The sequence below is a fragment of the Homalodisca vitripennis genome, chromosome 8 (assembly GCF_021130785.1).
Source record: "Homalodisca vitripennis isolate AUS2020 chromosome 8, UT_GWSS_2.1, whole genome shotgun sequence".
NCBI classification, from domain to species: Eukaryota; Metazoa; Arthropoda; class Insecta; order Hemiptera; family Cicadellidae; genus Homalodisca; species Homalodisca vitripennis.
The window spans coordinates 128,612,125-128,640,103 of record NC_060214.1 but is presented as its reverse complement, the minus strand read 5'-3'; the positions used below and the strand labels follow the sequence as shown (position 1 = coordinate 128,640,103).

The window sequence follows — 27,979 nt, the reverse complement described above, 5'->3', positions numbered from 1 at the left end:
ATCACATTTACTGTACAGTAGAATGGTTCAGAGTGTTAACTGTTGGGAAACAAAATAACGTTTTGTTCAGGAGACAAAACTTCCCTAAAGGCTGGGGAATGAAAAAAATTACAAGTTTTTATTTTTGAAACCTTTATTTGTAAAAACTACAATCAAATACTATAACATGAATATTACTTTTAATTATCAAAACATAAAAACAATCCTTATGTGCGTTTTTGAGCTTTGGCAATTTCAGGTAAGATTGCAGGTGATGGACACACTGTATTATACAGCTCTAGTCTCTTTGTGCAGGAACTTTCCTTGAGCCTACCAAGGCAGCTGCTTACCATCGTACTGGTAGAACCCACCATTGTGTTCTGCCCCCACCGAGCTCAGTAAGTCCACTATGGCGGTCACAGCTGTCTCTGTGGTGAGAGGAGCCTGGGCCCCACCCATGTCAGTCTTGACCCACCCAGGGTGTAGGCTCATCACCAGAATGTTATCCGACTTTAAGTCCAAACTCAGTGACCGAGTGATGGCGTTCAGGGCAGCCTGGAGCAGACAGGAATACACTCGTGTACAAATACCAACCCACAATCATTTTCTTAATACAGTAGTGTTTCTAACAGGTCTTAAAATATATATGAGAGATTCAGACTCAGTATATATGCCCCATGACGGGACAGGTTCTTTTTGTGATTCAATCTTTATTAAAGTTAAATTAGGCTATTACCGTTTATACAAATTTAATGATAGTTAGAAGTCGTTTGACAGGTTTTCTGATCATATGTTAGTTTGGTTATTTAAACACATATGTGAAGGAAATGATCAAATGGAAAGAATTCCACAAAGAGTTTCTTACACCACAAACATTGATTACTACATTTTCGATCATGACAAACAATCAATTGCCAGAATGTCAGGATTGCATATTGAGTCTAATTCATTCACGTTCAATTCCGGCCTCCTAATAAGTTCCAACAAACTCCTCATTCTGAATCAGGCCCAAGCGGGAGTCCCACCGACCGAGCAGAGAAGCGATAGAACAGCACAAATATTTTTTTGACCCAAGAACCGGCCTCCAGCAATTTCAAAATGAAAAACAGCTTTACCATAAGCACCCAATTGAACAAGGAAAACACTTAAAAATTCTGAACACCAAAACGTTTGACAGGCTCAGCAACAAAAATTGACGATAATAACTCATCTTCTTCAACGACTATGAGTCCTGATATTCCTAATCCTCACTGAGGCATGGTCTGAGCAATGGAGCCAGCTGCCACAATTACTTAACCCTGAATGGATTATACTTTGATTGCTGATTTCTGTTACGGCAGTTTCAATAAAAAAGGAGATGTGTGGGTATTTTCTGCAAAAAACTCACTAATAACTCTAAATTTGATCCACATCCTTCTATTGAAGACTGATGATGTAGAGTGATGGTTTGTGAAATGGCCCTTATTAAGAATAAAACTTTCGTTACTTGAATACTTGAAATACTTGAATACTTGAATACTTGTGATCTAAACGTCTCGTTACACGAACACTTGTCAGAATAGACTGCGTTCATTTAATACACACAGGGTATCCAATAAATAGATAATTAAAACATGTAAAAATTAGGCTTATTTACCCCAATTTACAAAATATTTACAAGATGCAGCGTACGACGTGAAAGTTAAAAAAGTTGGCTCATGAATTTAGTTCTTCCAGGGAGTACAGAGGCCTCTTCAAGCAAACGATCATTTAACACCGTTTTTAAAATTCTCTCATTTCCAGTACTCGCACATTCTGCGGCAAAGTGTTTTAAAAATCTTGATTGCAGACCTGTTGGGTATGCCTTTTGAGTGCCACGTTGAGACGCCAGCGGGGCTTGGCGACTGGTCCTGAGCTCGGCTGGGTTGTTTATATTTATGCACGTTTGTCCTCTGGTCCACAAAATTCCGCCAAGTTCTCCTAAAGAAGCACACAGGGGTGTTGAGGATTGTACTGGCTGTATACGGGTGAGAAACCGCCGAGTTCCATAAAAAGGGGGCGGGCTAGGTGGTTTCGCGCGGGGCCGATGATTGTTAGATATTCTTTAAGGCCTTTTTCTGCAGCAGCCAATACAATCCCGAACAGGCTCCGGGGAATGTCCCCACAGGCACAATGCTAATACTTCAGGTGGACTATGAAAAAAGGGCATGATACACAGTCAAAAGATAAGGTCTGTGTTATTCAAAAGCCCATTAGCTTCCTCAGGGAGGTAAATGGACTCGAGAGAGTTTTGTGTACATTAACCTTTGATAAGTGGTCGTTCCAGACTTAACTTAGAGTTCCAGCCAAGAATCCCCAACAGCTTTACCTAGCCTCCCTTGGAAGGGGAACCCTGTCCTTCAGAGTGCAAAGCAGCATCGTGGGCGTCTGGGTTTTTTCTTCATTTATCTTAAGTCTAATTACAGTTGAACCAATCTTTAGCCTCCTCTAGTAAGGTATACTGGGCTTCCCAAACGTTGTTGGGTGGATGTCGCTCCTCTCTGCTCATGCTGGGGGTCGTGTCCGTCCTCGCAAATAACAAAGTATTAGGGTCGTTCATATGCAGGTTCATTGATACATGATGGTGAACAAAATCGGCCCGAGAACAGATCCCTGTGGAACACCATGCAGGATACGTTTTAGTGATTTGAAAGAAGCCCCCATAAGTGGGACACTCGTAGCTGTTTACGATTGGCACAAGTTTAATTGCAGACCGTCTGCTTAGCACTGTGCCCCCTATCCCGTATTTTCGTTAACTTTGATGACAAAAATTTTCGTGGGAATACTACGTCAACACGCTTTACTTAGATCATCATAGACCAAGTAAAACCGGAAATCTCTGTCACTTCAAAAGCTTTCCAGTAATCCTATCAACTAGGCTAAGCATGGCTGTTGTTGTTGGGCGTCCCCTGTTCTAATCCAATTGTTGTAGCGTCAAGTCAGCAATTTGTTCTGCTCAAAGCACTCCATACAGTTGGGTTTTTCATTATGGATTTCAAACACCCTTGTGGAAAAGATAGGCACCAAAAGGAGATCGAACGAAAGTTAGATGGCAGCATGGGATCGCCCTTTTTTAAAGAAATTGAGTAACTGTTCGAGAGGTTTTCAGAATCTCTGGAAATATCCACATTTCTGAGGCATGCATTTAACAGTTAAAGTAAGAGGCCCTACAATCTCATTTAAATTACAGATTTCCAAATAAATGTTAGACAAACCCTATGTAACAATCCTGGCTCCTTGTGTCCCCTATAAATACCCTATCCATGCTTTGTACTGTCAATGGTACTCAACCTCCTTTCACTTAATAAGCCTCAGTCCTGGTATAAGGGTCCATCATAGTTGCAAATCAGGGTCTGTCTGCACAGCAGGCAAGCTTGAAATGATGTTATCAGCTACATTGGCAAAAGATAATTATTGAACTCATCAGGAGTTCGCCATAGTCCATGGGGACAGGACCACGATTTCCTGTGACTGTTTACTATTTCCCCAAGCCAGACTTGCATAGGATTGGAAGATTGTAAGATGTGGTGTAGTAATTACTGTCTGTTTTAGCCTCCTTGACCATCCCACTGTACTTCACCTTTCTCCTTTCACAGTACAATCTTTTTGTAATAAACATCCTTAAGAGCCAGGTTACCAGCACTCTTATGATAGTCATGAAGAAAGACAAAACAGTTTGCACGGCATTTTATGCAAGTTCAGGGGTGTACCATTGTTTAACCTTGGGGGTCCTCTGTTGGAGTAAGATGGTACTAGGCTCATTATGCTTATTGCTTGAAAAACTTTACAGGAAACAAAGAGTCGGTGGGGGGGGGAAAATTTTTTTTTTTTTGTCCTTAAATGGTCAGAAAAAAGATTCAAAATTAAAGCAGCAGGGTCAATAGGTTGGTTATGCTTAATTTCCAGCTGGGGCCATTCATATTAAATTCCCTACGTAGCAAGGACAGTGTTAATTTGAATTTAGAACTCTCATTTTCAATCCATGTATATTAGCAAGCCAAGAATTGGGTGCAGAGGGTCCTTACCGATGTCTGTTGAAAACGTCAGCACCACAGCTCCAATGGTCAGCTACGAGGGGATTGACCACTTCAGTTTCTGTGTTCCACGAAGTCAGCGTTAATGGCCGCAGCGTCCAAACAAGCAGACCCCACAGGTGGGCAACACGAGATGTTATCTAGAGAAACACGTAGCTACAGCAGAAGGTTTGAGAATGCGGCCTCTTCTCTAGAGGGTTATCTCCAAGTGTTTATATTGAAGGTCGCCACAGAGAACTATATTCTTAACTTTAAGTTTGGAAATCAAGTAGTTTAAGCACAAATCAAGCAGGTCAATAAAATGCTCAATAAGTCCACAGAATGGAGATCTTGTACACTGATCACAAGAATAGGTGGGGACACATTAGACCATCTCTACAGCTGTCAATTTCCCAAAAAACCATTTCAACACAATAAGCAATCAAGATTAATTTTGTTTGCAGTTTAATCTTACTAGAGGAAAAAATTGGCTACAAACCTCCGTTTTTATGATTACTACTCGGAAGTAGATGTTGGTAAGGCCTAGGATTAACACCAAGGTTCTGGTAAACAAACAAACTTTCCTCATAAGTTAACAATGTTCGGAATAAAAATATCAGTACTTCACAATGTTACATCTTGAATTAAACAGAGTTATTAGATCACACTTATTTTTAATACACTCGAACATTTAAGGCTGGCAATTTTTAGTTTACTAGTAGGCTCTACATTGTTCTATTTACATCAGAACTAGGCCTAAGGCCCTAAAAGTTTGTTAACATGGTCCTTGGGTCGTTAATTGTAAGATTTAAGTCCTTAAGCGGTCCTCTGCCATGGGCCTCTAATCCTAAAATAATTTTCACCAGAGGCTGGGATGGCTGTACTATCAAGCCTATTTTCGAGTTGGCCTACCTCTACGAAAACTGTAGTTACAAACACAAAAGACCCGTCGGGCCAGATGTCAGGTTTTCCAACAGTTTGTCCTTGTCTTCAATATGGGATACTTATTTTGTATGACCTGTATCCCGGGAACTTCGATTTTCACCTCTTCACAATCAAACTTCAACACGAGTACACATATTGTTTGAAGTGTTCAGTAATTTCACTCACGCTCGATGTAACTTTCATTCCTAGAACTGGGACATCAAACAAAACGGCTTTTCTTGCCGGCAGGTGTAATGGTGGGCGGAGTGATTTTTGGTACGTACCAACAATTGACCCCTCACTTGATGATTTTATTCCCTTTAAGGTTTCATTTTCTTTTCATTCACTGACTACAGTTCGAGTTTATATTTCGTTGGTTGCGCCTTGTCTGTACAGTTTTTCCAATTTATTTACATTTCGGACGACACATGTTAGATTTGGAACTACTTTCCATGACCGTTTCGTCCTCAAATAGGTTTGAACATAGCCACCGGTTTGATCCATGATTTCATGTTCGTCCATTACATCAATGACGTCACATGCTACTACAATTCGGTGATTAACGCATGAAGACAAATGTCCTAGGCCTATTTGAAACATTTCAATTTTAGAAAACTCTGGCATTTAATTTTAACAAATTTTCACTTATAAGTTGGTCAATTCATCGGTGTACCAATAGATCAGACTTGGCCTTCCCATCCCTCTTCGCTATTTGCAACAGGTTGATCAGACGTGTTCTCTATCATCTTCTTTAACCTCAATAAATTACGGCATGGTTCGCGAGTACCACGATATTTTTTTATGGGATAACTTCTAAAGATTTGCAAAAATCCTTTGATGATAATCCGGACACACGCTGTATGATACCCCACTTTTTGCAAAAAAAAGCATAGCACCGCCACTGAGTTTTCGCCGGTCCGTAACGGGTTTTATCACACCACAGTACAAATTTGAGCCACTTTTTGTCGTCGGCGCCATTCTGATTCCCCCCAAAGGTCAGGATCCGGTGTCTGTACATTGCAGGTATTTTATAAGAAACCAAGGCAACCTAGTGGAAATCCCTTGAGAGTTATATCCCAATTGCAATACAAGTGGTACCGATATGGAGGTGTCCGTAATTGGTATTGTTTGTGGGACATCAACATAGACTGCGCTAACAACGTTAACTGAGTCATCATGGCTGTTGGATGGAATATAATGAGAAGCTGTGGTTTGTTCAGAAGTTTCTCTTCCCATCCACTCGCATTAACACCCTTTTTCACAATCCTCAATAGATTGTGTGTACTAATGTAGAAGATTGAAACAATAACAGTGGAAGTTTTTGGATGAGGGGAATCCTCTGCACCAAACGGCACAGTCTCTGTAACGCTACAAAACCACCAGGAGGTAAAACCAACAGCCCAGATGGACTGAAAAACGACAATTTTCTGAAAGGAAAAATGAGGGAACATTAAAATAAAACTACAAACAAGAATCATTGGGGGAAAGATCTGATGATTACTGCTATAGATGCACGACACAGCCTACAATTTGTTTTGTAACACCTTGGGAATGATAATTAAATTCTGCTTGCCCACTAAAAAAAATCTAGAGTAAAAGGATAAAAGGAGACATAAAATAACAGGACGCTGAGGCTGAAAGGACTACGTAAAGTTTTTTATCAAGCACCAGATTGTATACAAACACTACTGGTCAATTGATTCATAAGCAAACAAGACCACTGCCTCTAAAAAGAAAAGCCATATGATTTAAGACTTAAAGACAGTTAAGCCGCTGTTTTCCCTGATGTCAATGTGGTTCCCGTTTAAAGAAATAACAGGACAAAATTCTTCATGCAGAAAATAAAGTCCAAAGGCCTTATGGGCAGTAGTAGAGAAATAGTAAATAATGAAAGGCAAAACAAAAAATATTCACATAGTCCGACAGGAATTAATGGATCGGTTATTAGGGATGAAAAATTAGGACTGACTCTACCCTGATCGCTGATTACCTAAATTCTAGGTTTGTTTAATTCAGCGGCAGAGCAAGGCTCTAGAGGCTAATCCAAAACCACCCCTAAACTTTGTAAACCTGCTCAAGAATAATGTTCCACCCCTTAACCACTCTTTCCTACCTCACTTTCAGACGAAGTAATAAAGATCATATCTTCTTTCAAAAACAAAATTGTTTCTTATTTGTGAATTGACTTGGTATCTTCGAAAGCTGCTGAAATTTTGTGTAAATGGAACTGACGGACCCAATAACTCTACTGATAAAACCGATCATATCGCTAGAAGGGAGGTTTCCAACAAGGCCTTAAATTGGCGAAGGTTATTCCCCTTGTTCAACGCAGGGTAGCACCTCTGTAGGGTGTAGTAATGATCGACCAATTATCGCTGATATCAACAATATCTAAAGATTTTTGAAAAGGTGGCCCTGACTCGTCTTGTTACTCACCTCCTGGAAAAATTAATTTACTAACTAGTCCAGCAACATGGTTTCTTATCAAAGGACGTTCCTACATCAACCGCTATAGTATATGTCTAATAGAACACATTTATTGATCAAACTTTGAAAATAGGCAAAACTACTTGTGCATCTGTTTTATTAGACTTTAGTAATGCATTTGACAGCCCTTGATCATAAACGAACTCCTAACAAAAACTGAAAGTCTCAATGGAATATTCTGGAATTTTCAGCGAGTTGGTTTGACAGCTATTTGGATCCTGATATGACAAACAACTGGTTCAGATGGTTTCATTCGGGGACACAATGGTATGACTCGTTCGGTGAGATCTAGCCTGCTAACAAACTCGAGAGGGCGTACCTCAAGGCTCTGTATTGGGGCCTGTTTTTATTTTGTACATTTTTACAAATGACCTGCCTAAGTATCTGCCAAGGAATTTGCTTAGACCACTGATTATGTACGCGGATGATACTGTGCTTTTATTAAGTAACAAGGAAAACAGTGCCCACTTGAAGTGTCAACGTACATAGCACTGAATTTTTTTTGTTTTTTTATTTTTTTTAGGGGGGGCCACTCAGTACCCTTGCTCATCAGAACAGCGCCTGGTAACTAAATGAAACAAAATCGCAACATTTAATAATGGGAAGAAAACGAGAAGGTTGAAGCGGGGAGGAACTTTACCTAAACATAGATAGGAGTTAGGAAGCTGCCAAGTATCTAGGTGTTTTATACTTGACACAAGTCTTAATTGGACCTCTCATGTTGACAGTCTCTGCAGGAAGCTAAGTTCTGGACTGTTTATGTAATGCCCGAAGAATAAAGGACAATTAGTGATGGTGCAGACAGGCAAAACACTGGCTTAATTTTGAACTTTTTGAAAACCACATCTTCCGGTATGGTATTTTAGTTTGGGGTATATCTGAGTTGTTCAAATATACAAAGAACCCTAATCTTACAAAAAGAAGTGCATTGACGAACACTAGCTGGGTTGCAGTTCTAGTGACATTGTTAGAGCTGCTTTTGTTGGATCACTCACAATTCTAACTGGTTAGTATCACTCTATATACTCAGTGTAAATTAACTTGATGTCCCATGAGAATAACGTCCACCCGTGGCCGTAGACGTAAACCAACCACAAACACTCGCTATTGCTGCAGACTTATCGCTCTTCACCCCGAACCACCCATTTCTGCTCAATTTTGAAGAAAAGCCATCCTATATGGTGAGGCGAAGTTGTTCAATGCTGACCTGCCTATGACATCAAGTCCCCATAAGTAAAACATTAAAGACCTGGCTGTTGAAAACACACCATTCTAATTCCCATATAAATGAATTTTTATCTTGGGAGAACTTTTGACCAATAGAACATGTAATAATCTGACACAAACTAATATTTGTTCTTAATAAAGTGTGATGTTATAATTTTTGAACTGCTAAAGCCATTCTCTATGATTTGTTGCAAATAAAGTACAATTGTCCTATTGCTATTGTCTATTGTCATACTCACACAAAGTTTCAAAAATCAAGTACCGTACAAGTGTTCTAGAGGCTAGAATAAGAGCTAAGTAAAAAAAGTAATTACAGAACATGTGTAGTGGCTCTAAGTGGCAATATGTCACTGTACACTTACCTTGCTGGACCTGTAGGGGTAGAAACCCCCCTGGTTGTTGTCAGCAATAGAACCCAGGACAGAAGATACATTGACTATAGCAGCTCTGGAGGTTCCTTGAGGCAGTGAAGAGTTGGCTGCTGCTGCTTGCTTCAGTACTGGCAGCAAAGCCTGCAACATCCATATACTACTGGGGTACTGAGTACTAACTTGTCAGCTATAGAGCTCAGAACAGGACATACATTGACTAAAGCAGCCCTGGAAGTCCTTAGAGGCAGTGAAGAGTTGGCTGCTGCTATACTGCCATGATATGATATTATGACAGCATATGGAGGAGATAACAAAAGAAGTAATAAAACATATGTATAGAATTAATTTTTTTATTACTTTGTACTACACCTTTGTGACAATGTCTGTCTAAAATATTTTTATTTTATCAAATTAAAATAAATTAGATTGGTCGAATAAAGTGAAAAGGGGACAAACTATTAATAATATGTTGGATTATTAGTGACAGCAAGAAAATGAAAACTTTCCATTGGTCATAATGAAGATTCTGTGTCATAGGAAGTCAGATCGGCTACACGCTATAGAAATGCACTTCGTCGTAGGGTTGACTTAGAGAATGATCACATCATTGTGTTATGTTCCAGAGTTGCCAATGGCTCTGTGGAAACTGCAAGATTTTGTTCTGAAAAAGTTATAAAAATGCCCTATTATGGGCTAGTGTACCCACACTTTTCTTATGGAATAAGATTGTGGGATGACTGCGCAAAATAAAAATTTTAAAAAGCGTTTTGGCTTGAAAAGAAGGCAGTCAGAATTATTGGAAATTTGAAACTCAGAGTCTTGTAGAGAATATCCTGGAGGTGACTGTGTTGTCGATGCAAATGTGATTTGACACAGGGCAGTGACATCCACGGATATAATTCAAGAGAAAGGGACAACTCAAGAATTCAGTCTCACAGAACGTTCGCTTATGAACAACTTCCAACTTAGGTTGGTGTCAAAGTGATCAACACACTCCCAGGATGCATTGAAGAATTGGCAACAAAGAATCGTTTTAAAGCTTGATTAAGAGCACTTTTGATGTCAAATGCAATTTATTCCATTGATGAGTTTGCGACTGTTTGTGACCTGTTGCCGAAATGAATGAAATTTTAATATTGACACATTGACGATTGTAATAAAATAGATGTAACATGAGTCAAAATGAACTTTTAATACAAATATGCATAATTGTATTAATATAAGATGTATGACTGACATGTGCAATACGATTGTAAAACATTGCCTAATGCAATATAGAAAATTTTAATTTAACAAACAGACATTTGATTCTGCCGAGAGAAGAACCTGATAATCCCAGACAAATTAATTTCAGTTAAAAAACACACAAGAGAACAATGCCTTCTAAGTCTGTCAGTGAAAATACTAATTGTCCTGGTCCTGTACTGCAGTCAAAGATTCTCACAAGCACACTTCATTCTGCCTGAAGACTGAGGGGTAAGGACTCATAAAAATCCCAGTTTTCTACGTGGCCTTGCCTCTGCAATTCCAGCACCTTTGTAAGTTTTTGTCTTTTGAGCCATCAGTAAAACTATCAAACAATAAATGCTCCTATGCCATCATAACATTATAAATACAACCAACATTCTGTGGTAACTTCTATTACACAACAGCATTCTTCAATACATAAGAATTCCCATGGCAACGGACTACAAATGCTCCCTCCCTAAACATAATGATGGGAGAAAGATGTTTCACGCGTGGAAGAAGCTGCCATAAATTTGATCTAGAACTCCAGAGCAAGCACAGTCCGTCTGTGACCAAAGGAATAGTGATTTTGACCAAATTAGACACGCAGGTGAATTTCTTGAGATTTTTATTAATTAATATATTTTAGTTAAAAAAATGCTTTTGACCTTTAATTAATTTGATCAGATTATCACTATTTATTAGACACTTACAAATAGTTCACACTGCACATCCATTCAAAAGGTACTAAAAACAGAATTTAAATTGTTGGTCAAATGTTATTATTGATGAAATTTAGTATGTACAGTAAGTCTAATACATAATCTGAAAATGATAGGGTTTGAACTAATGAAACTCTTACAATTTACACATATATAGGATTGCAATGAGGGTAGAACATAGAATGATTAGGTTATAAAGACTGCTGTCACATTATTAATAATAAGCATCTGTTCTAGTGTACAGTATAACAACACTCACTTCTAAAATAATATAATGCAATCTGTTATTTTTTATTTCATAATCACAGGAAAAACAGAAATATAATTGTTGATGATTTCATGAGGAATGATAGGGGCATTTAAAGTGTCAATTTTTGGAAATTTTGTAACCTGCCCCTGTTAGTAAAGAAAAAAACAGTTGATGTAAATATATCAAATTTTTTCAAGGAATGCTTTTTTATGAATTTTGGTGAAATACAAGAGACATTAAGAAAATTAAATTTACTTAAAGAAATTATGTTATTATTATGTTATGTTATATTATTAAATTATGTTATATATTATATATATATATATATATATATATATATATATATATATATAAACAGTAACTCAACCAAAAAACGATTGCAACAACTTGAGGAAGACTATTAACAATAACAATGTTGCACATGTTACAATCAATGGACATTTAACCTGATATGACGCAATTATAGCGATTAAGATCAAGATGTTAAGATGATTGTGAGTTCTATACTAAGTATACTTCTCTGTTGTATATTAGCTTGTTCTTCTGCCCTATCCACAGGTAAACATAGATTGTACTTGCAAGAGTAGCATTATTACATAAGTGATTTGCACCAAAACAATTTTGATTTACTGTTTCATTTCACTTCATTTATTTGATAATGAAAATTGTTTTATAAAGGAAAATCTATGCAATCATATAACTGTCTTATTTTCATTATCCAATCACATAACTGTCTTATTTTCACTATCCAGTCACATATAGCTTGTAGGATGGATCTACTCAACTAAACAATAGAGAGGTTATATGCGCTTAATATGAAATCATCGGGAATAATTAAACATTTAAGAAAAAGTTAAGAGGTTAAGTTCAATATATTTTCCTGACTGTTGTATTTTACTGGATATGTAAACTATACTGGATTTTAATCGATAAACACCTAAAACAATTTTATTATTCAATATAAAAACCAATTTAGAGATTTACAATACTCCTTCTAATTGGAATAAAGGTTAACAGTCTTATATTTTATAACAAAAATGTATGAGCATTGAGGAGTAATATATAACATTTACCTTAAATTTTCAAAACAACAAAAATGTAATGACATTCTCTCTGCATAGTTTTTGGAAATTGTTATGATATATGCAGTAATTAACAATGTTTGAAGATTTATTTCATCTTGATTGTTGCTGATTGTTCATAAGGTCATTTGTCAATAAGGTCCTCCAACATCTGTTCAGCATTGTTGTACAGGATATTTAGTTACCTTGGTCAGTCAGCATTAGAGGAGCTACAGCGTTGACTGTCAGGTCCTCCAAAATCTGTTCCACCTTGACCAGGTTGACTCTGGTGAACTTGGTGAAAATGCCAGCATTGTTGTACAGGATATTTAGTTACCTTGGTAAGCATGAGAAGAGCTACAGCGCGTTGACTGTCAGGTTCTCCAACATCTGTTCAGCCTTGACCAGGTTGACTCTGGTGAACTTAGGTGGAAATGCCAGCATTGTTGTACAGGATATTTAGTTACCTTGGTAAGCATGAGAGGAGCTACAGCGTTGACTGTCAGGTCCTCCAACATCTGTTCAGCCCTTGACCAGGTTGACTCTGGTGAACTTAGTGGAAATGCCAGCATTGTTGTACAGGATATTTAGTTACCTTGGTAAGCATGAGAAGAGCTACAGCGTTGACTGTCAGGTTCTCCAACATCTGTTCAGCCTTGACCAGGTTGACTCTGGTGAACTTGGTGGAAATGCCAGCATTGTTGTACAGGATATTCAGTTACCTTGGTAAGCATGAGAAGAGCTACAGCGTTGACTGTCAGGTTCTCCAACATCTGTTCAGCCTTGACCAGGTTGACTCTGGTGAACTTGGTGAAAATGCCAGCATTGTTGTACAGGATATTTAGTTACCTTGGTAAGCATGAGAAGAGCTACAGCGTTGACTGTCAGGTTCTCCAGGTTGACTCTGGTGATCTTGTTCCAGCATTGTTGTACAGGATATTTAGTTACCTTGGTCAGCATGAGAAGAGCTACAGCGTTGACTGTCAGGTTCTCCAACATCTGTTCAGCCTTGACCAGGTTGACTCTGGTGAACTTGGTGGAAATGCCAGCATTGTTGTACAGGATATTTAGTTACCTTGGTCAGCATGAGAGGAGCTACAGCGTTGACTGTCAGGTCCTCCAGCATCTGTTCCACCTTGACCAGGTTGACTCTGGTGAACTTGGTGGATATGCCAGCATTGTTGTACAGGATATTTAGTTACCTTGGTAAGCATGAGAAGAGCTACAGCGTTGACTGTCAGGTTCTCCAACATCTGTTCAGCCTTGACCAGGTTGACTCTGGTGAACTTGGTGGATATGCCAGCATTGTTGTACAGGATATTTAGTTACCTTGGTAAGCATGAGAAGAGCTACAGCGTTGACTGTCAGGTTCTCCAACATCTGTTCAGCCTTGACCAGGTTGACTCTGGTGAACTTGGTGAAAATGCCAGCATTGTTGTACAGGATATTTAGTTACCTTGGTAAGCATGAGAAGAGCTACAGCGTTGACTGTCAGGTTCTCCAACATCTGTTCAGCCTTGACCAGGTTGACTCTGGTGAACTTAGTGGAAATGCCAGCATTGTTGTACAGGATATTTAGTTACCTTGGTCAGTCAGCATAATAGGAGCTACAGCGTTGACTGTCAGGTTCTCCAGCATCTGTTCCACCTTGACCAGGTTGACTCTGGTGAACTTGGTGGATATGCCAGCATTGTTGTACAGGATATTCAGTTACCTTGGTAAGCATGAGAAGAGCTACAGCGTTGACTGTCAGGTTCTCCAACATCTGTTCAGCCTTGACCAGGTTGACTCTGGTGAACTTGGTGAAAATGCCAGCATTGTTGTACAGGATATTTAGTTACCTTGGTAAGCATGAGAAGAGCTACAGCGTTGACTGTCAGGTTCTCCAACATCTGTTCAGCCTTGACCAGGTTGACTCTGGTGAACTTAGTGGAAATGCCAGCATTGTTGTACAGGATATTTAGTTACCTTGGTCAGCATGAGAAGAGCTACAGCGTTGACTGTCAGGTTCTCCAACATCTGTTCAGCCTTGACCAGGTTGACTCTGGTGAACTTGGTGGAAATGCCAGCATTGTTGTACAGGATATTTAGTTACCTTGGTCAGCATGAGAAGAGCTACAGCGTTGACTGTCAAGTTCTCCAACATCTGTTCAGCCTTGACCAGGTTGACTCTGGTGAACTTGGTGGAAATGCCAGCATTGTTGTACAGGATATTTAGTTACCTTGGTCAGCATAAGAGGAGCTACAGCGTTGACTGTCAGGTTCTCCAGCATCTGTTCCACCTTGACCAGGTTGACTCTGGTGAACTTGGTGGAAATGCCAGCATTGTTGCACAGGATATTTAGTTACCTTGGTAAGCATGAGAGGAGCTACAGCGTTGACTGTCAGGTTCTCCAACATCTGTTCAGCCTTGACCAGGTTGACTCTGGTGAACTTAGTGGAAATGCCAGCATTGTTGTACAGGATATTTAGTTACCTTGGTCAGCATGAGAGGAGCTACAGCGTTGACTGTCAGGTTCTCCAGCATCTGTTCAGCCTTGACCAGGTTGACTCTGGTGAACTTGGTGGATATGCCAGCATTGTTGTACAGGATATTCAGTTACCTTAGTCAGCATGAGAGGAGCTACAGCGTTGACTGTCAGGTTCTCCAACATCTGTTCAGCCTTGACCAGGTTGACTCTGGTGAACTTGGTGGATATGCCAGCATTGTTGTACAGGATATTCAGTTACCTTAGTCAGCATGAGAGGAGCTACAGCGTTGACTGTCAGGTTCTCCAACATCTGTTCAGCCTTGACCATGTTGACTCTGGTGAACTTGGTGGATATGCCAGCATTGTTGTAAAGAACATTCAGTCCCTCCTGGCCCACAATAGTAGCCACTTCCTTGGCTATCCTTTCGTGGGCATTGAAGTCTTTTACATCTGAACACCAACCAGAGATCCAAGTAATTTTAATTAATTAGTTAATTAAAACATAATAACAATGATTTTAGGTATTAGCCTTCACAATCTTCACAGATATTTACTGCAGTTTGAGTTATAAGATAGCTTTAAATAATTATTTTCCCACATAATATATTATAACAATTAATAACAAGTATGGCAAAAATTTAAATAAGTTTTAATATAATCTTAGTATCACACACCCTTGCTAATCCCCTCTCCCTTAGGATAAGGAAAGCAGGGGAACTGTCTCTTCATTTATTGCGATTTATATCTCTATAATAATTAAATTTAATAAAATAATTTTTTCAACTCTAATTAATTATTTTCAGTTGTTGCTTATAACACATATAAATGTATTGATCATAAGAGTGTACTTATTTGCTTCTTTGTTTGAACATTATTATAAAATGTTAAATTTTTGGAAAGAATGGAGAAAATTAATTGTCAAACCTACTGTTTTGAAGTTGTTTTAACTTTTTTATTTGAGAGAGTCTAACATGAAATTATGTTTTCACCTTCAACTAAAACCAAGGTTGGTCTAGCTACATTCCTTAGTAAACAAACCAATTAAAAGTGATTCAGGTTTTCAAAGCTTGACAGTGGTGATTATTCCTACACTTTTGTTACAGAAATAAATTTTATCCGGTTAAACTTTTGCTTGTTGGCATTTCATTATCATGCAGTTATTAATTTTCAAGTGATAATGAAATGTATTAATTTATATTATCTAACAGGTAAAATAGGATGTTTAAAGCTCTACTTAACTACTACATTACATTTTTTTGTAAAATAAGTATTTTTTATGTAATTATATTTGAGATTAGCTGGAAAGAATCAAATTAATTACAGAATCCATTGGTAATGCAGATAATAATGTATGTTAGTATGGTTTTCTTCAAATCAAGAATCAAGATGATTACTACAACATAACATTTACAATTATACAGTTATAATAATGTTATGTGTGAACAGGTTGCTGGTCAGTATATACAGTGTCAATGACTGTATTATGTATTGAGAAAGTCAGTGATGTACCGCAATGCTGAGTCCAAATGTCCAATTGTAACTACTACTAAGTTTTAAAATCAATAATTATATGTTAAATTTCATTTACATGTTTAAAACATTTACATGGCCAGTTAGTTAAAATAAGTAATTAAATTTGCACGATTTATTTTTTTAAAATCACAATTCACTAAAATAACAATTCAACAGAAAGTAAAATATTTATAAATTAAATAACACTAACAAATCAATATACAATAACCATGATAACAACCAGAGTCAGTAAACAACCTTAAAAACACAAGATAAAATACATTGATTAATAAACAACAATAACAGGTTACTAAATTAATGTAGGCCTAATGAAAGTAATTAAAACCCTTTTAAAATCTTTTTATTGACATACACATGTTTCGGTTTTTAACCATCTTCAGTGTACATTAACCTCTAAATAAATACATTTTTTTACGTAAGGTTTAAAAACCGAAACACGTGTATGTCAATAAAAAGATTTTAAAAGGGTTTTAGTTACTTTCATTACATTTATATATATATATATATATATATATATATATATATATAATATATATGATAGATAACCCTATAAGTGGAGTTAATAACATAACAGGTTACTAAAATATAATTGTAATAGTAATATAATTTTTTATTTATCATTTCTATGTATGGTCAAGACAAGTTTTTATCATTAACTGATCCAAAAAATTTAGTTGTACCAATCATATTCAGCAATGAGTTATTGAAATTTATTTTAAGATCAGACAATGCCCTATTTTGTAATTTCTGAAATTTTACAATGTGTGTTTTATCACTATCTAAAGCAAGCCCATTGCAAATAACCATTTGTCCAAATCCGTAAGTAAACGTAAAATTACTAATTTTATGTCTTGCTCTCTCTTACATTTTACTATGGATGTTGTGTCATCTGCTTACAACACCAAGTCAGTGTTAAAATTGTATAACAAGTCATTTTAAACAATTATAAACAACAGAAGGCTAAAATAGATCCCTGTGGTTCGTTATGTATTTTTACCCTTGATGATGTAAATTTAGTGCCATTATTATTGAGTAACCCTCTTTGTTTTCTATTGGTAAGATAAGATTGAAACCATACCAAAGAGTTGTCCAAAACAACATAAAATCTCAGTTTACTCAAAAGTAATGAGTGATTTACGCATTCAAAAGCCTTAGAGAGGTTACAGAAGACACCAACAACCCTCTGTGACCCAGAGAATGTTATGTTATACCTTTTGTAACCTATAATGATGGTAAATGTACAAAATTATGTTATCCTTTCAAAACTTCCATCGCCAATAACAAACTTTAAACAAAGAGTATGGTTTCCTCATCAAAATACGTGAAAAATATTCTACACTTCCAACATAAAATTTAGGATATATCTACTTACAATAACACTAAAAAGCTTTACCTAGCTGCAAAATGTGTACTTTGTTGGGGTTTGACTTTGCAACTTCTTGGAGTTTCTGCAACAAAATCACAAAAATAATCAATATATCACCTTATACTAATGATTCTTTGGAATATTGTATCATCATTATGTATTAGGATCCGGAACACTTCACACAAGTGCCCAAAAGAAAGGAAACATATGGCTAAACCCTGTCACTAAATGTCATGCATGACATCAGAATTTAAAATGCACTTTTTATGTATTACATAAAATATTGACTTCGTCCCATCCTCTTCCAGGAAAGATACCAGGATAAAGGGTGATGGTTAATAGATCTGGTTGACTGTGGAGAATGACAGTTGGATCGCATAGAGTCAAATCAAGTCATGACCTGGGGAAATGTAATCTGTCCCTGCAATGACCGGATCTCAGCCTGTATATTCCCTTAGATCATTCTTACCCATCCTCAATATCATCAGCCCGGAAGCACTGAAAAGTATTTTAGGTCTAAGTAAGTACAGTAGAGTTTTTTCATCTTCCTGTCCTACAAAATGTGAATGCAACATTGGAAAATGCTCACAATCCTGTTGTAGTTTTTCAGCTAACAGCCTCATGATTCCCTGTTGCAGGGTTGAGATCTGCAGGGGAAAGAAACCGTAGGAAATACAACAGATTAACATCAGGGAGATTTGAGCATAAATCCCCTCCTCACAATTTGGTATCAAGAAGTCATCCCCAAGATCGACCCATCAGGCACAGACAAGGTTTGCTATAACCTAAGTTACTTTTTGTTCTTGTGTTTAATTCTGTTTAGATAATCCTACAAATATTATATTGATACCACAACAGAGCACAAATTGCTGTTAGGAGTGTTTTTGGGAACTGTGTGTAGCATATAAGAGAGAACAGTAGTGATTCTGATCATCAAATTTCAGAAAATACTCAAACAAATATCATAACATGTTTGACAGATATTTATGTTACCTCAGAGATAACACTAAGACACTGTGAGAACTCCAGCAGACTGGAAGAATTTCCATTTACAAACTAATACAATATTTGGAAATTCACTGACCATGATTATAAGTAGTGTGGCTGTTGCCCAGTAAGTAAAATTGAAACAATACATAAAACAGTGTAAGAGCACATCAATACATAAAATTAATGCTGCCGTTTTGGTATCTGCTAAAAATAAAATTATAAAAAATGTGTTAACATAAACAAATTACAAATAAATAAAAGTACATAATCGAAAACACATAAATAAAAATGAACAGTAAAAATCAGTATAGAATAATATTTTTTTTTAATCCATAGTAAATAATCATATTCAATGAAAAACAATAATCATAACAAAAACACAATGGCAGATACATGAACAGGTTGACAGCGGCAGATACACCAGTGCTTACTGGGTTGATCACTCAGTATAAAGCCGTACAAAATGTTTGAATCTTAGCTTAAATAACAAACAATAACTTCATGAGATCACATTATTTGAACAGCCAACAAATAAGTCATTGTTTCTCAGTGAAAATTTGATTTATCTCTCAGAATTTGGTTGAAAAAAGTTAGTCTCATGTGTTGAAGAGAGTCTTGAATTTTTTTGTTTACTTGGCTTGTCTACAATCCTTAATACTCCACAACATGTATACAATATATTTTTTACACAAACATACAATTTTTGCACCTGAATTCTATAAGAAAATTTCTGGTTATATTGAAAAATGTATAGGAAACATTTTTTAAACCTTCAAGAATGGTTACTATGTTCAGAATTATGAAAGATTCTCGTGATCATTCAAGCATAAATAAATTGGACCTTTTCTTGTTATTTATAAAAACAGTTCATGTTTGCATAGTTTTGTTCAATTTCACGTATGTTTCTGTAATATGGACGGTACATAAATTTTAAGTAATATGACTACTAACCTTACTATTTTATTGTAGTGGTATGTTTCTTTTTTTAGTTATGTCTGAACTTGGCCAATTTTAGTTAGCTAATCATTAATCATAAAAATAGAACGTTCTGAGGTCCTAAATTCTCATCACTAATATTATAAAATCACTTTAAATTGTCCCTAAATGTTCTGCATTTTATCTGAAACAGGCAATGAGTTTGTGTTTAAATGATAGTCACTCATGGTACTGAGTTTTTATATTAATTTATTTAAGTAATGTTTATTTTGTATCAATGACTGTATAAATCATGTATATATTCTGCTTGTTGGAAAAAAATGATTTATGTGTAAAAGAGAAACTTAATATTCATACTTGTTAGATAACACCACATTAGAAAAACAAACAGAAAAACTGCATTTAAAACTAAACACAATAATATAACATTCAGAATGAAAAAGTATATGTTTTATAGCAGACAAACAGAGATTGTCTTTTAAAATAAACTGTCTACAGATCTAAATAGGTCAACAGTAAAGATACAAATTACTATTAATATTTAAATTATCATTAATTATAAATCATATATTCATATTCATATCATAAATTGTATTAAATTATCAAGCTAACAAATAATTAATCAAATTATGTTCCTTAAGAATAAAAAAAGTTACAGCTGCCTATTTCAAAGAGCCAACATCGTAAAATTGTCAGACTATAGATTTCTAAGGATCAAAGAGCAGGATATCTTATTGAAGATAAGATTCTTATTTGGATAAAAATAACTGAGTTTTAATAATAATTTAAAATTCATATATATGAGATCTATTTGAAGGAACTATCCATTTGATAGCACATGAGGGGCATGACGGGGTCCAGCCGAATATCTTCTTCCGGGGTCCGCCAAAGCTGAGTGCGGCCTTGGTTATAAGCATAATTGTAATAAATTATACAAAATTTTTTAATTAGTTCTTAACAGGGAAGAGTTAGTAGCATCTATTACCACAAGTTTTATATTCGTTAGGCTAAGCATATATACTTCTAATATAAAAACTCAAGTATAGGACGAACATCCAAAAATGTGGGTGTTGGGGTGTTTGAGTACCAAAAGGTAGTATAGGAATTTAATTTTCATTGAACTAAGACTAAAGATATACCGGTAATGTAATAATAATAAAACATGTTCTCTTATAATTCAAGAAATGCCTGAAACCCCATATAAGATGAAATTTGAGGTACTTTAATGGCAAAGATTAGCACATACTCTTGCAAATTAGACTTGTATTCACCTAAGGTAAGAAGTGATAAAAATAGTGGCAAAAGAGGTAATTGAGCCTATAATAGAGAATGGTTTATATAATATGCCTATCTTTAAGCCTTGGCAATGTAACTATGCTGGGGCCATAGTTCACTGGCTATTCTCTACTACCTTTGATTGTAATCAAAGCTACTACTCTAACGTTTTACCTCCCGGGATCTGAACCTGTGCTATCTAGGATCAGTAAGTAAAATTTCTGAAATGGCTAGGGTGATAAAAACTACCTTTGATGGTAATCAAGGCTACTACTCTAACGTTTTACCTCCCGGGATTTGAACCTGTGCTGTCTAGGATCAGTAAGTAAAATTTCTGAAATGGCTAGGGTGATAAAAACTACCTTTGATTGTAATCAAGGCTACTACTCTAACGTTTTACCTCCCGGGATTTGAACCTGTGCTGTCTAGGATCAGTAAGTAGCATTTCTGAAATGGCTAGGGTGATAAAAAAAACTAGTTCAAATTAGTTATTTTATCATCGAAATTGAACAAGAGCGTAACCAGCGAAGCGATCCGGATCCTCCAAATTGTTCAATTACTTTTTTATTCTTATTAAAATAACTCGGTGTTACTGACATGTACTGCTGGAAGATTGTTCTCAACAATGAAACGGGCCAAGAACTTTTTAAGGAACAAAATGGGACCTTATTCTCCGTGCCCTACAATATTCAGTTGTCTGGACCCCCCTCCCAAATTTGTATTGGCTACGTGCTTGAAGTCGAACGAAATAAGGGCCAGTACATATGGGACAAAAATTGGTTCGTACTTAGAATAGTCTAAAAAAATTAATCTTGGCCAAACATTTGTATTTTAATATTGTATTAAGATCAGGACACATCACCGCACCGTGCCGTGCCCTACACGTGAATCGGCCGAGTGTGGGTGCGGGCTCGGCTCGGTTACCGTGAGGCCACACATGTCCGTATGCTGTCCGAGCGCAACAATCTCACTGTTTGTACTAGAGCATGTTTCTTTTGAATTTCGAAGTGACAGATACTTAAAAATATTCAGAAGGTATTGCTTGAAGAATGCTAAATTTCATTGTTGTTATTTTTATTAATCGCTGTGGTGAACGAAACATTGTAATGTTACAGCAAAGCTTGGTACAATCAGCTAGTATGTAAAATTTGTAAATAACATTATCTTGGTTATATTTTTTAGCCCTATAATTCTTGTGCATTGTGTTTTCATTGCAGTGAATTTCAGTCAAATACTCTATAAATAGTATATTTGGTATTTTTTGTATTAAACCCAAGAGCTTATTAGTGTAAGGCCAGAGTTTGCCATGTTGCAAGCCTTTTTATAATAATTTGTAAAACATAGTAAATACTTGTAATATATATATATATTGGAGAACATGGGATTTTCTTGCTTAAAAATCTTACTCTAAATAAAATATTTTTATTTTTACTTCATTGTAGTAAAAAGAATAAAAACATAAAAATGTCATAGAAAACTTCTAAATATGACCCATATAAAATACCGGATTAAATTTATCAAGTAACTTTAATACATCCACGATAAATAGAATTTTGCGCTAGTAATTACATACTTGTTATTTCTTAATTAATGAAAACTTTTTATTGATTTCACATAATTCGAATTTAGTTGTTTAAAATCATTTAATGTACAACATAGTTTTCAAATTTGTTGTAATTTTAGCACAATAAGAAAATATGACTAGTTTACTCTAAGGTAAAAAAATATAATACTTTCATCAATAAATATGATTTTGTACGCGAACGCAGGATGTAGAGTTGGTAGGCTATACTAAATTATTCAAAAAAATAGAACGTTTAGACTACTTAAATAGTTTTAAAAAGAAGAATGCAACAGTAACCAACATAGAATTATCTTTCAAAACTCTATTCAAATTTATACTTTTCCAACTCCTCATTTTCCGTAATCTTCTTCCACACATTCTCATTATACTCTGCATTCCGATATTTTTCACTTGATTGATCATAAATAACAGGAAACTTCCTTACTTCTTCGATAAGTGTTCTATTTCCATGACTGATGCCGCTCGTAGACCACACCGTGCCCGTCAAAATTCAAACTTCAACCATCGGTGACGGTGCGGGCACGGTGCGGCCACGACGGTCTTGTGTCGGTGCGGACATGTGTGGACTTGGAGGTTGAAAACTGGGCTGCAATTCTTTCACCGTACGGCGGCCAACACACGGCCGACTCACGTGTCGGGCGCGGTGCGGGTATATGTGTCCCGGCCTTTATAAAGGAATTATTAAAATTGTAAAGGGGTTAACAACTAAATCAACACCAGGTAAAAACGATAATTTAACATATGATAAATACACACGTGATTCAGTGAGAAACTAAAAACAATAGGCAGTGTTATTGTTTTCTTTAATTAGGTATTTACGTGTCCTTCCTTCCACATTCAATTTCTTAGTTTTTCAACTTCGTCGCATCGCTATTACGTTTGCAAGTCACTGGTGTGATAGGCTGGTTTGATGCTAACATGTCAACGCTTTATTCACATCGGTTTACTCGGGGCTTATACTCGTTAAACTTGACTCGTAAGTAAATACTCGTTTTTATTCAAACCGCCAATTGATCTTGTAGCTGAATACGATGTTTCTGTATGCTTTGTTTGGGGGTAAAGTTGATATTAGACACTTAATTATAGGTTATGCCTTTATTCCGTTAGAATCTTAGGCCAATGTAATTTTTTTCATATAACGGTTGCATAATTTTCTATTTGATAAATAGAGAAGAGGTTTCAAAATCTTCTTTGGAAATAAGACATTGGTTATTATATTAACTACTGATAACTGCATTATATCTGTCACATTATGGCAGTTTATCGTGGTTATCTACGCTTGTGGTTACAAAATCTCCTGATTCTAGCCTCAAAGCGATCAGGCAGTTCCGTTGTTTTCCCACAGTAAGTTCAGTGTGTCTCGTTATCACTTCCATGTATAGCAAAGAATCTATTTTAAATATTCAAATTCATTGTTATTAACAATGTTGCTCTTTTATGTAAAGATTACATCACTCTCATTTCGTAGTCCAGATCTTGTGTAAATCAAAGTGCTCTACTAAAACTTGCTGTTGATATTTGTTTACCGATTGAAAAATGACAATAATATTGTTTGTTATGTGTTTTTTATGTTGTTGCTGACTGCACGGGTAATTCGAGCATGTAAAGACACAGTACATTTATTTCCATGCGTCCATGACTCAGTCTACACGATCATTCTCTTACGTAACACAGTATAAAGCAAATCAATATTTTTTTAATCTGTTTTCTAATTTCAAACAGCAAAAGACGAGTCAATCAATATTACTTACTTTCAGTTTCAGTCAAACCAAAATTAATAATGTCTGCGTGAATAGAATTATCATTGTCAATCATTACTTTTACTTTATCCACCACAAATAACAAATTATAGGAATAAGTCAGACTCTATTTTTGTAGGTAAATAAAATTTGGGATCGTACGTACGTAAAGAGGTTGTTTTAAAAACTGTGCCCGTGATTAACTAAACGAATAAATCGATTTTTACCGAAGTTGGCTAGCAGGTTTTGTGACTAACCGGCTGTACTGGCAGCCATCTTGATTGTGGCCCATAAGTCACCTCATGCATGCACCTTTCACGATATCATTTTAGTCAAAGAATGGTGGGAGATGTCTCGTTTTAAAATGTAATCTATACGCATCCATTCTCTTTTTAGGTTTTCGATATTTCTATAATAGGTCTTTCAGAAAAAGTCACAAAACTCTTGTGCATTTCATAGTTTAAATATTTAAAAATATATACTCAAAAAATAGAGAGAGTTTGAATTCGTATTAATTATATCTTTAACATTAGGCATCTCCCATAACGTTACCATAAAAACGTAACGGGCGTCAAGAACGTAGCCAGGAAAAAATGGGGGGTCAAGACGACTGATATTTTCCCGCAGTGGACATAAAGTAAGGCAAGTGCAGTCAACCGCTCATCCCCCATTTTGTTCCTTAAAAAGTTATTGGCCCTTTTCAATGTTGAGAATGATATTTCCGCAGTACCTGTCAGTAATACTGAACTATATTTATAGTAATTATTTATTATTATAATTATTTTCTAATTTATTTAATAACAATCACTTAAAAAGTAATTAAAAAATATTTAAAATTAGAGGGGAGGGTCTGGACCCCTTGGATCCCCTCGCTGGCTACGTCCTTGGCGGCGTAAAAGTGCATGCGGTTCTAACATTGTCCATAAGAAGAAAACTTAAGGGGTTTTTACTGCAGCCGACTCTTACGCTATCTTGTGCTACAATCATGCTCTCCATCCCATCTCCAGCTTTCAATCTACATGTAACCCTTGTAGTAAATCCATATAACGTTTTAATTTATGACAATTCTCATGCTTGTAATATTTTTCAAAAATCTGATTTTGATCTCAGACTCTGTTTAAAATTGTATTTATTACATTTTTAATATTTAAAAGCAATTAAATGAGAATTGTAAGATATGCTTAGCTTGTACCACCTATTTCAAGCATATTAATGTACTAAAAATCGTTATAGCATAGCCTATGTGGTAAGGGATATACGCATAAATATGATATTGAAAAAAATGTATGATTTAGTATGATTTACTGCAATATAAGCTACGGGTACCTAAACTTAATTTTTCGGAACTCATAGTTTACATGCAGTGAAATACAATGTGTAGTATGTAAAGAGACCAAATGTGTGGTATATTTTTTGCATTAACATATTTTATTTCATTAAAAACAAAATATTTGAAATATTATTACTACTACTTAGCTCAGCTATATTAAATTATAAAGAATTAATTGGTAATAGGTGTACTTGTAGTTCTACTTACTTCCTCATAGGGAAAATGTATTACCACTTAATGGGCCAATTTTTATTAAATTTTGTGGTAAGAATATTCATAAAGGACGTTTCATCAGTTTTTAGTCTTTACAGCAAAATGTAATTAAATTAGCTATAACATTGTTCTAACGAATTTCATTATATTTTATGTTTAAAACTTATGGTAGAAACTACATCTATTTAAACAATTTCATTCAACAGTAATGAGCGATTGAGTCTAAGTCATAATTAGTATTCGTTGGAAAAGAAAAAGGTTAATTTTAACCAAAATAAATCTGAAACCTTGATAGAGGCCACAGAGATTGTCTGAATTTGATAAAAATTGATAGGAGTTATTAATTTAATATAGTATTTTTTTTTAATATGTTAACGTTTGACACTTTTAGATTTGTATACACAATAAACGTTAATTTTCACCAAACACCCTAAACTTATTTTGAAAAGCATGATTTGTAGAATGTTTATCCTCTACTGGCATTGAAGCAATTATTGTGAAATTGGACAACGCGTGTACACACTTTTATGTTTTGTAGGCCTCTTAAATTGTGCTTAAATATTACTTAATGATTTGTAAAAATCTTATTTATGTTACAATTTTTAGTTACATGATGAGAATTTTGTTAATCTTAAAATTATTGTGATAACAAGGTTAAATAACAGTAAAAGCAACAAAAAAATGTACCGAGGAGTGTAACCGATCTCTATCAAAATAAATTTGGATTAATAAATACCCAATCCTCGAAAACACAATTCTTTTCCACGGTGCATTTTAAATAGCTACTATGAATATTAATTGAACTTAGAGTTATTAATTTTAATAATAGTTTAAAACATCATAACTTATTATTAAAAATAACATGTTAACGTTTATATTTTGATAAAAAATTTAATGCAAATGTTGAATACTGAGTGTTACATTAAAATTACAATGTATTATGTATAATTAGCAAATTTTTGTCATATTTATGGGTTTAACACTATTAAGAAGAAAATAAAGTATAGATTGTGTATTGTATAAATTTGAAAGGATATTATGAGTAAAATGAGCCTGTCAAAAAGCCGCTTCTTGTAAAAACAGCCAACGATAATATTAAAATCGTTTCAATAGATAGATCAATAGAGACATGACACGTGCTCTTAAAAAGGCCCTTGATATTTCCAACGAACCCTAAAAATAAGTACAGTAATTAATTGAATGAAACCTGCAAATATTTAGTCAATAAGATCAATCCATAAAATTTAAGAATTAATATATTTTAATATATAACTTACGCGTAGTTAATAATTAATTGTATATTATTTATTGTTTTATGTATCTTATCAAACTTGTAGGAGGATTTGAACTCTTTATCATCTGACTATAACAATAGTTTAGTATGTAACTTAGGAAATGTAGACATTTTATGAAAGACTTAATTTTATATTTACAGTACAAAACTAAACCAAAGTCAGTTATACTGCAAGGTGCGACTCCTGTTATTTGGACAAAGGTATGTTGCGTAAGAAAATAATATGGAATCAGCACATTGACTTTTTTGAAACCAAGGACTCTTGAGCAAGGTGATGAAACATTTCTACGTTCTCTAGCTTCTAGAATGTACGTTTTCCAGCCATTCACAGATTACCACATTCGTCATGGCTGTGGGAATTTCATTACCGCGTACACGTAGCTAGCTAGCAGTGACGCAGTTAATCGTCATCACGAATCAGAGCCTTGGATCAGCACGATCGTAGAATTGTACAACGACTAAACACAGTTGGCGCGACGGTCGCCGGTAGTTATTTATCATTTGCAGCGCAAGTAAAGTGCCTACAGACAAACTTCCTAGTATTGATACAAGAGTGCACTTTTAACACAGTTGTTCTTGCTTTTGTGTCGAGGTAGTAAATACTGAATAGTCGTTTGATGCTGCACAGTATACTAATTTAAATATCTTTGATTGAAAGGAAAAGTCGTCTGTTATTGTTTTGTTTGGGTAACTTAGCCTTGTCTTTGTCAAAACCACAACCACATGGCTCCTACTGCTTCAAGTAAGTTATAAGTTCATAACCAAGTTATTTAGTTATAAAGTATGCTTAAAAATAAAATTTATGAACCACATAGAAATTATAGAGAACTTACCTTCGCTTCCAAGGGGTTACGGCATGTAGCTATTATGTGTTGAAGAAAGTTCTTTTGTTCTGCTAATTTCTGGACTAATCCTAGACCCAAGCCCCGATTACACCCGGTTATCAGTATTGATTTCATGTTTATTAA

The 27,979-nt window shown here is 35.5% G+C and overlaps 2 protein-coding genes across 6 annotated transcripts in view; one reads left to right on the top strand and one right to left on the bottom strand.

Annotated features, from left to right (window-relative positions):
- Positions 1-115: 115 nt before the first annotated feature.
- Positions 116-27,979, bottom strand: LOC124368391 (C-factor). Its single transcript, XM_046825695.1, has 5 exons — positions 27,845-27,979; positions 17,677-17,731; positions 15,010-15,200; positions 9,011-9,160; positions 116-534 (listed from the first exon to the last, which is right to left on the bottom strand). Exons 1-5 carry the CDS (start codon positions 27,968-27,970, stop codon positions 310-312), a joined length of 747 nt encoding a protein of 248 aa, XP_046681651.1. The 5' UTR covers positions 27,971-27,979; the 3' UTR covers positions 116-309.
- Positions 11,649-27,979, top strand: part of LOC124368390 (thioredoxin reductase 1, mitochondrial) — a 76,780-nt gene continuing 60,449 nt past the window's right edge. For 2 of the 5 annotated variants that reach the window (XM_046825688.1, XM_046825689.1), the window contains exons 1-2: positions 11,649-11,776; positions 18,288-18,422. In XM_046825688.1, coding sequence (XP_046681644.1) covers positions 11,707-11,776; positions 18,288-18,422 — 205 coding nt within the window. In that variant the 5' untranslated portion in view covers positions 11,649-11,706. Of the gene's footprint in view, positions 11,777-18,287; positions 18,423-23,278; positions 23,412-27,415; positions 27,754-27,979 lie in introns of those variants that run through there. The other 3 variants (XM_046825694.1, XM_046825691.1, XM_046825692.1) reach the window with 3 other exon arrangements.

Bases quoted from the DNA above. Each gene is read 5' to 3' on its own strand.
- LOC124368391 (XM_046825695.1), bottom strand. From the start codon at position 27,970: ATGAAATCAATACTGATAACCGGGTGTAATCGGGGCTTGGGTCTAGGA. The intron at 15,201-17,676 runs GTAAAGCTTTTT...GTTGGTGTTCAG, and splicing joins AGTACACATTTTGCAGCTAG to ATGTAAAAGACTTCAATGCC. The intron at 9,161-15,009 runs GTAACTGAATAT...TGGATGTTGCAG, and splicing joins CTCCTCTCATGCTGACTAAG to GCTTTGCTGCCAGTACTGAA.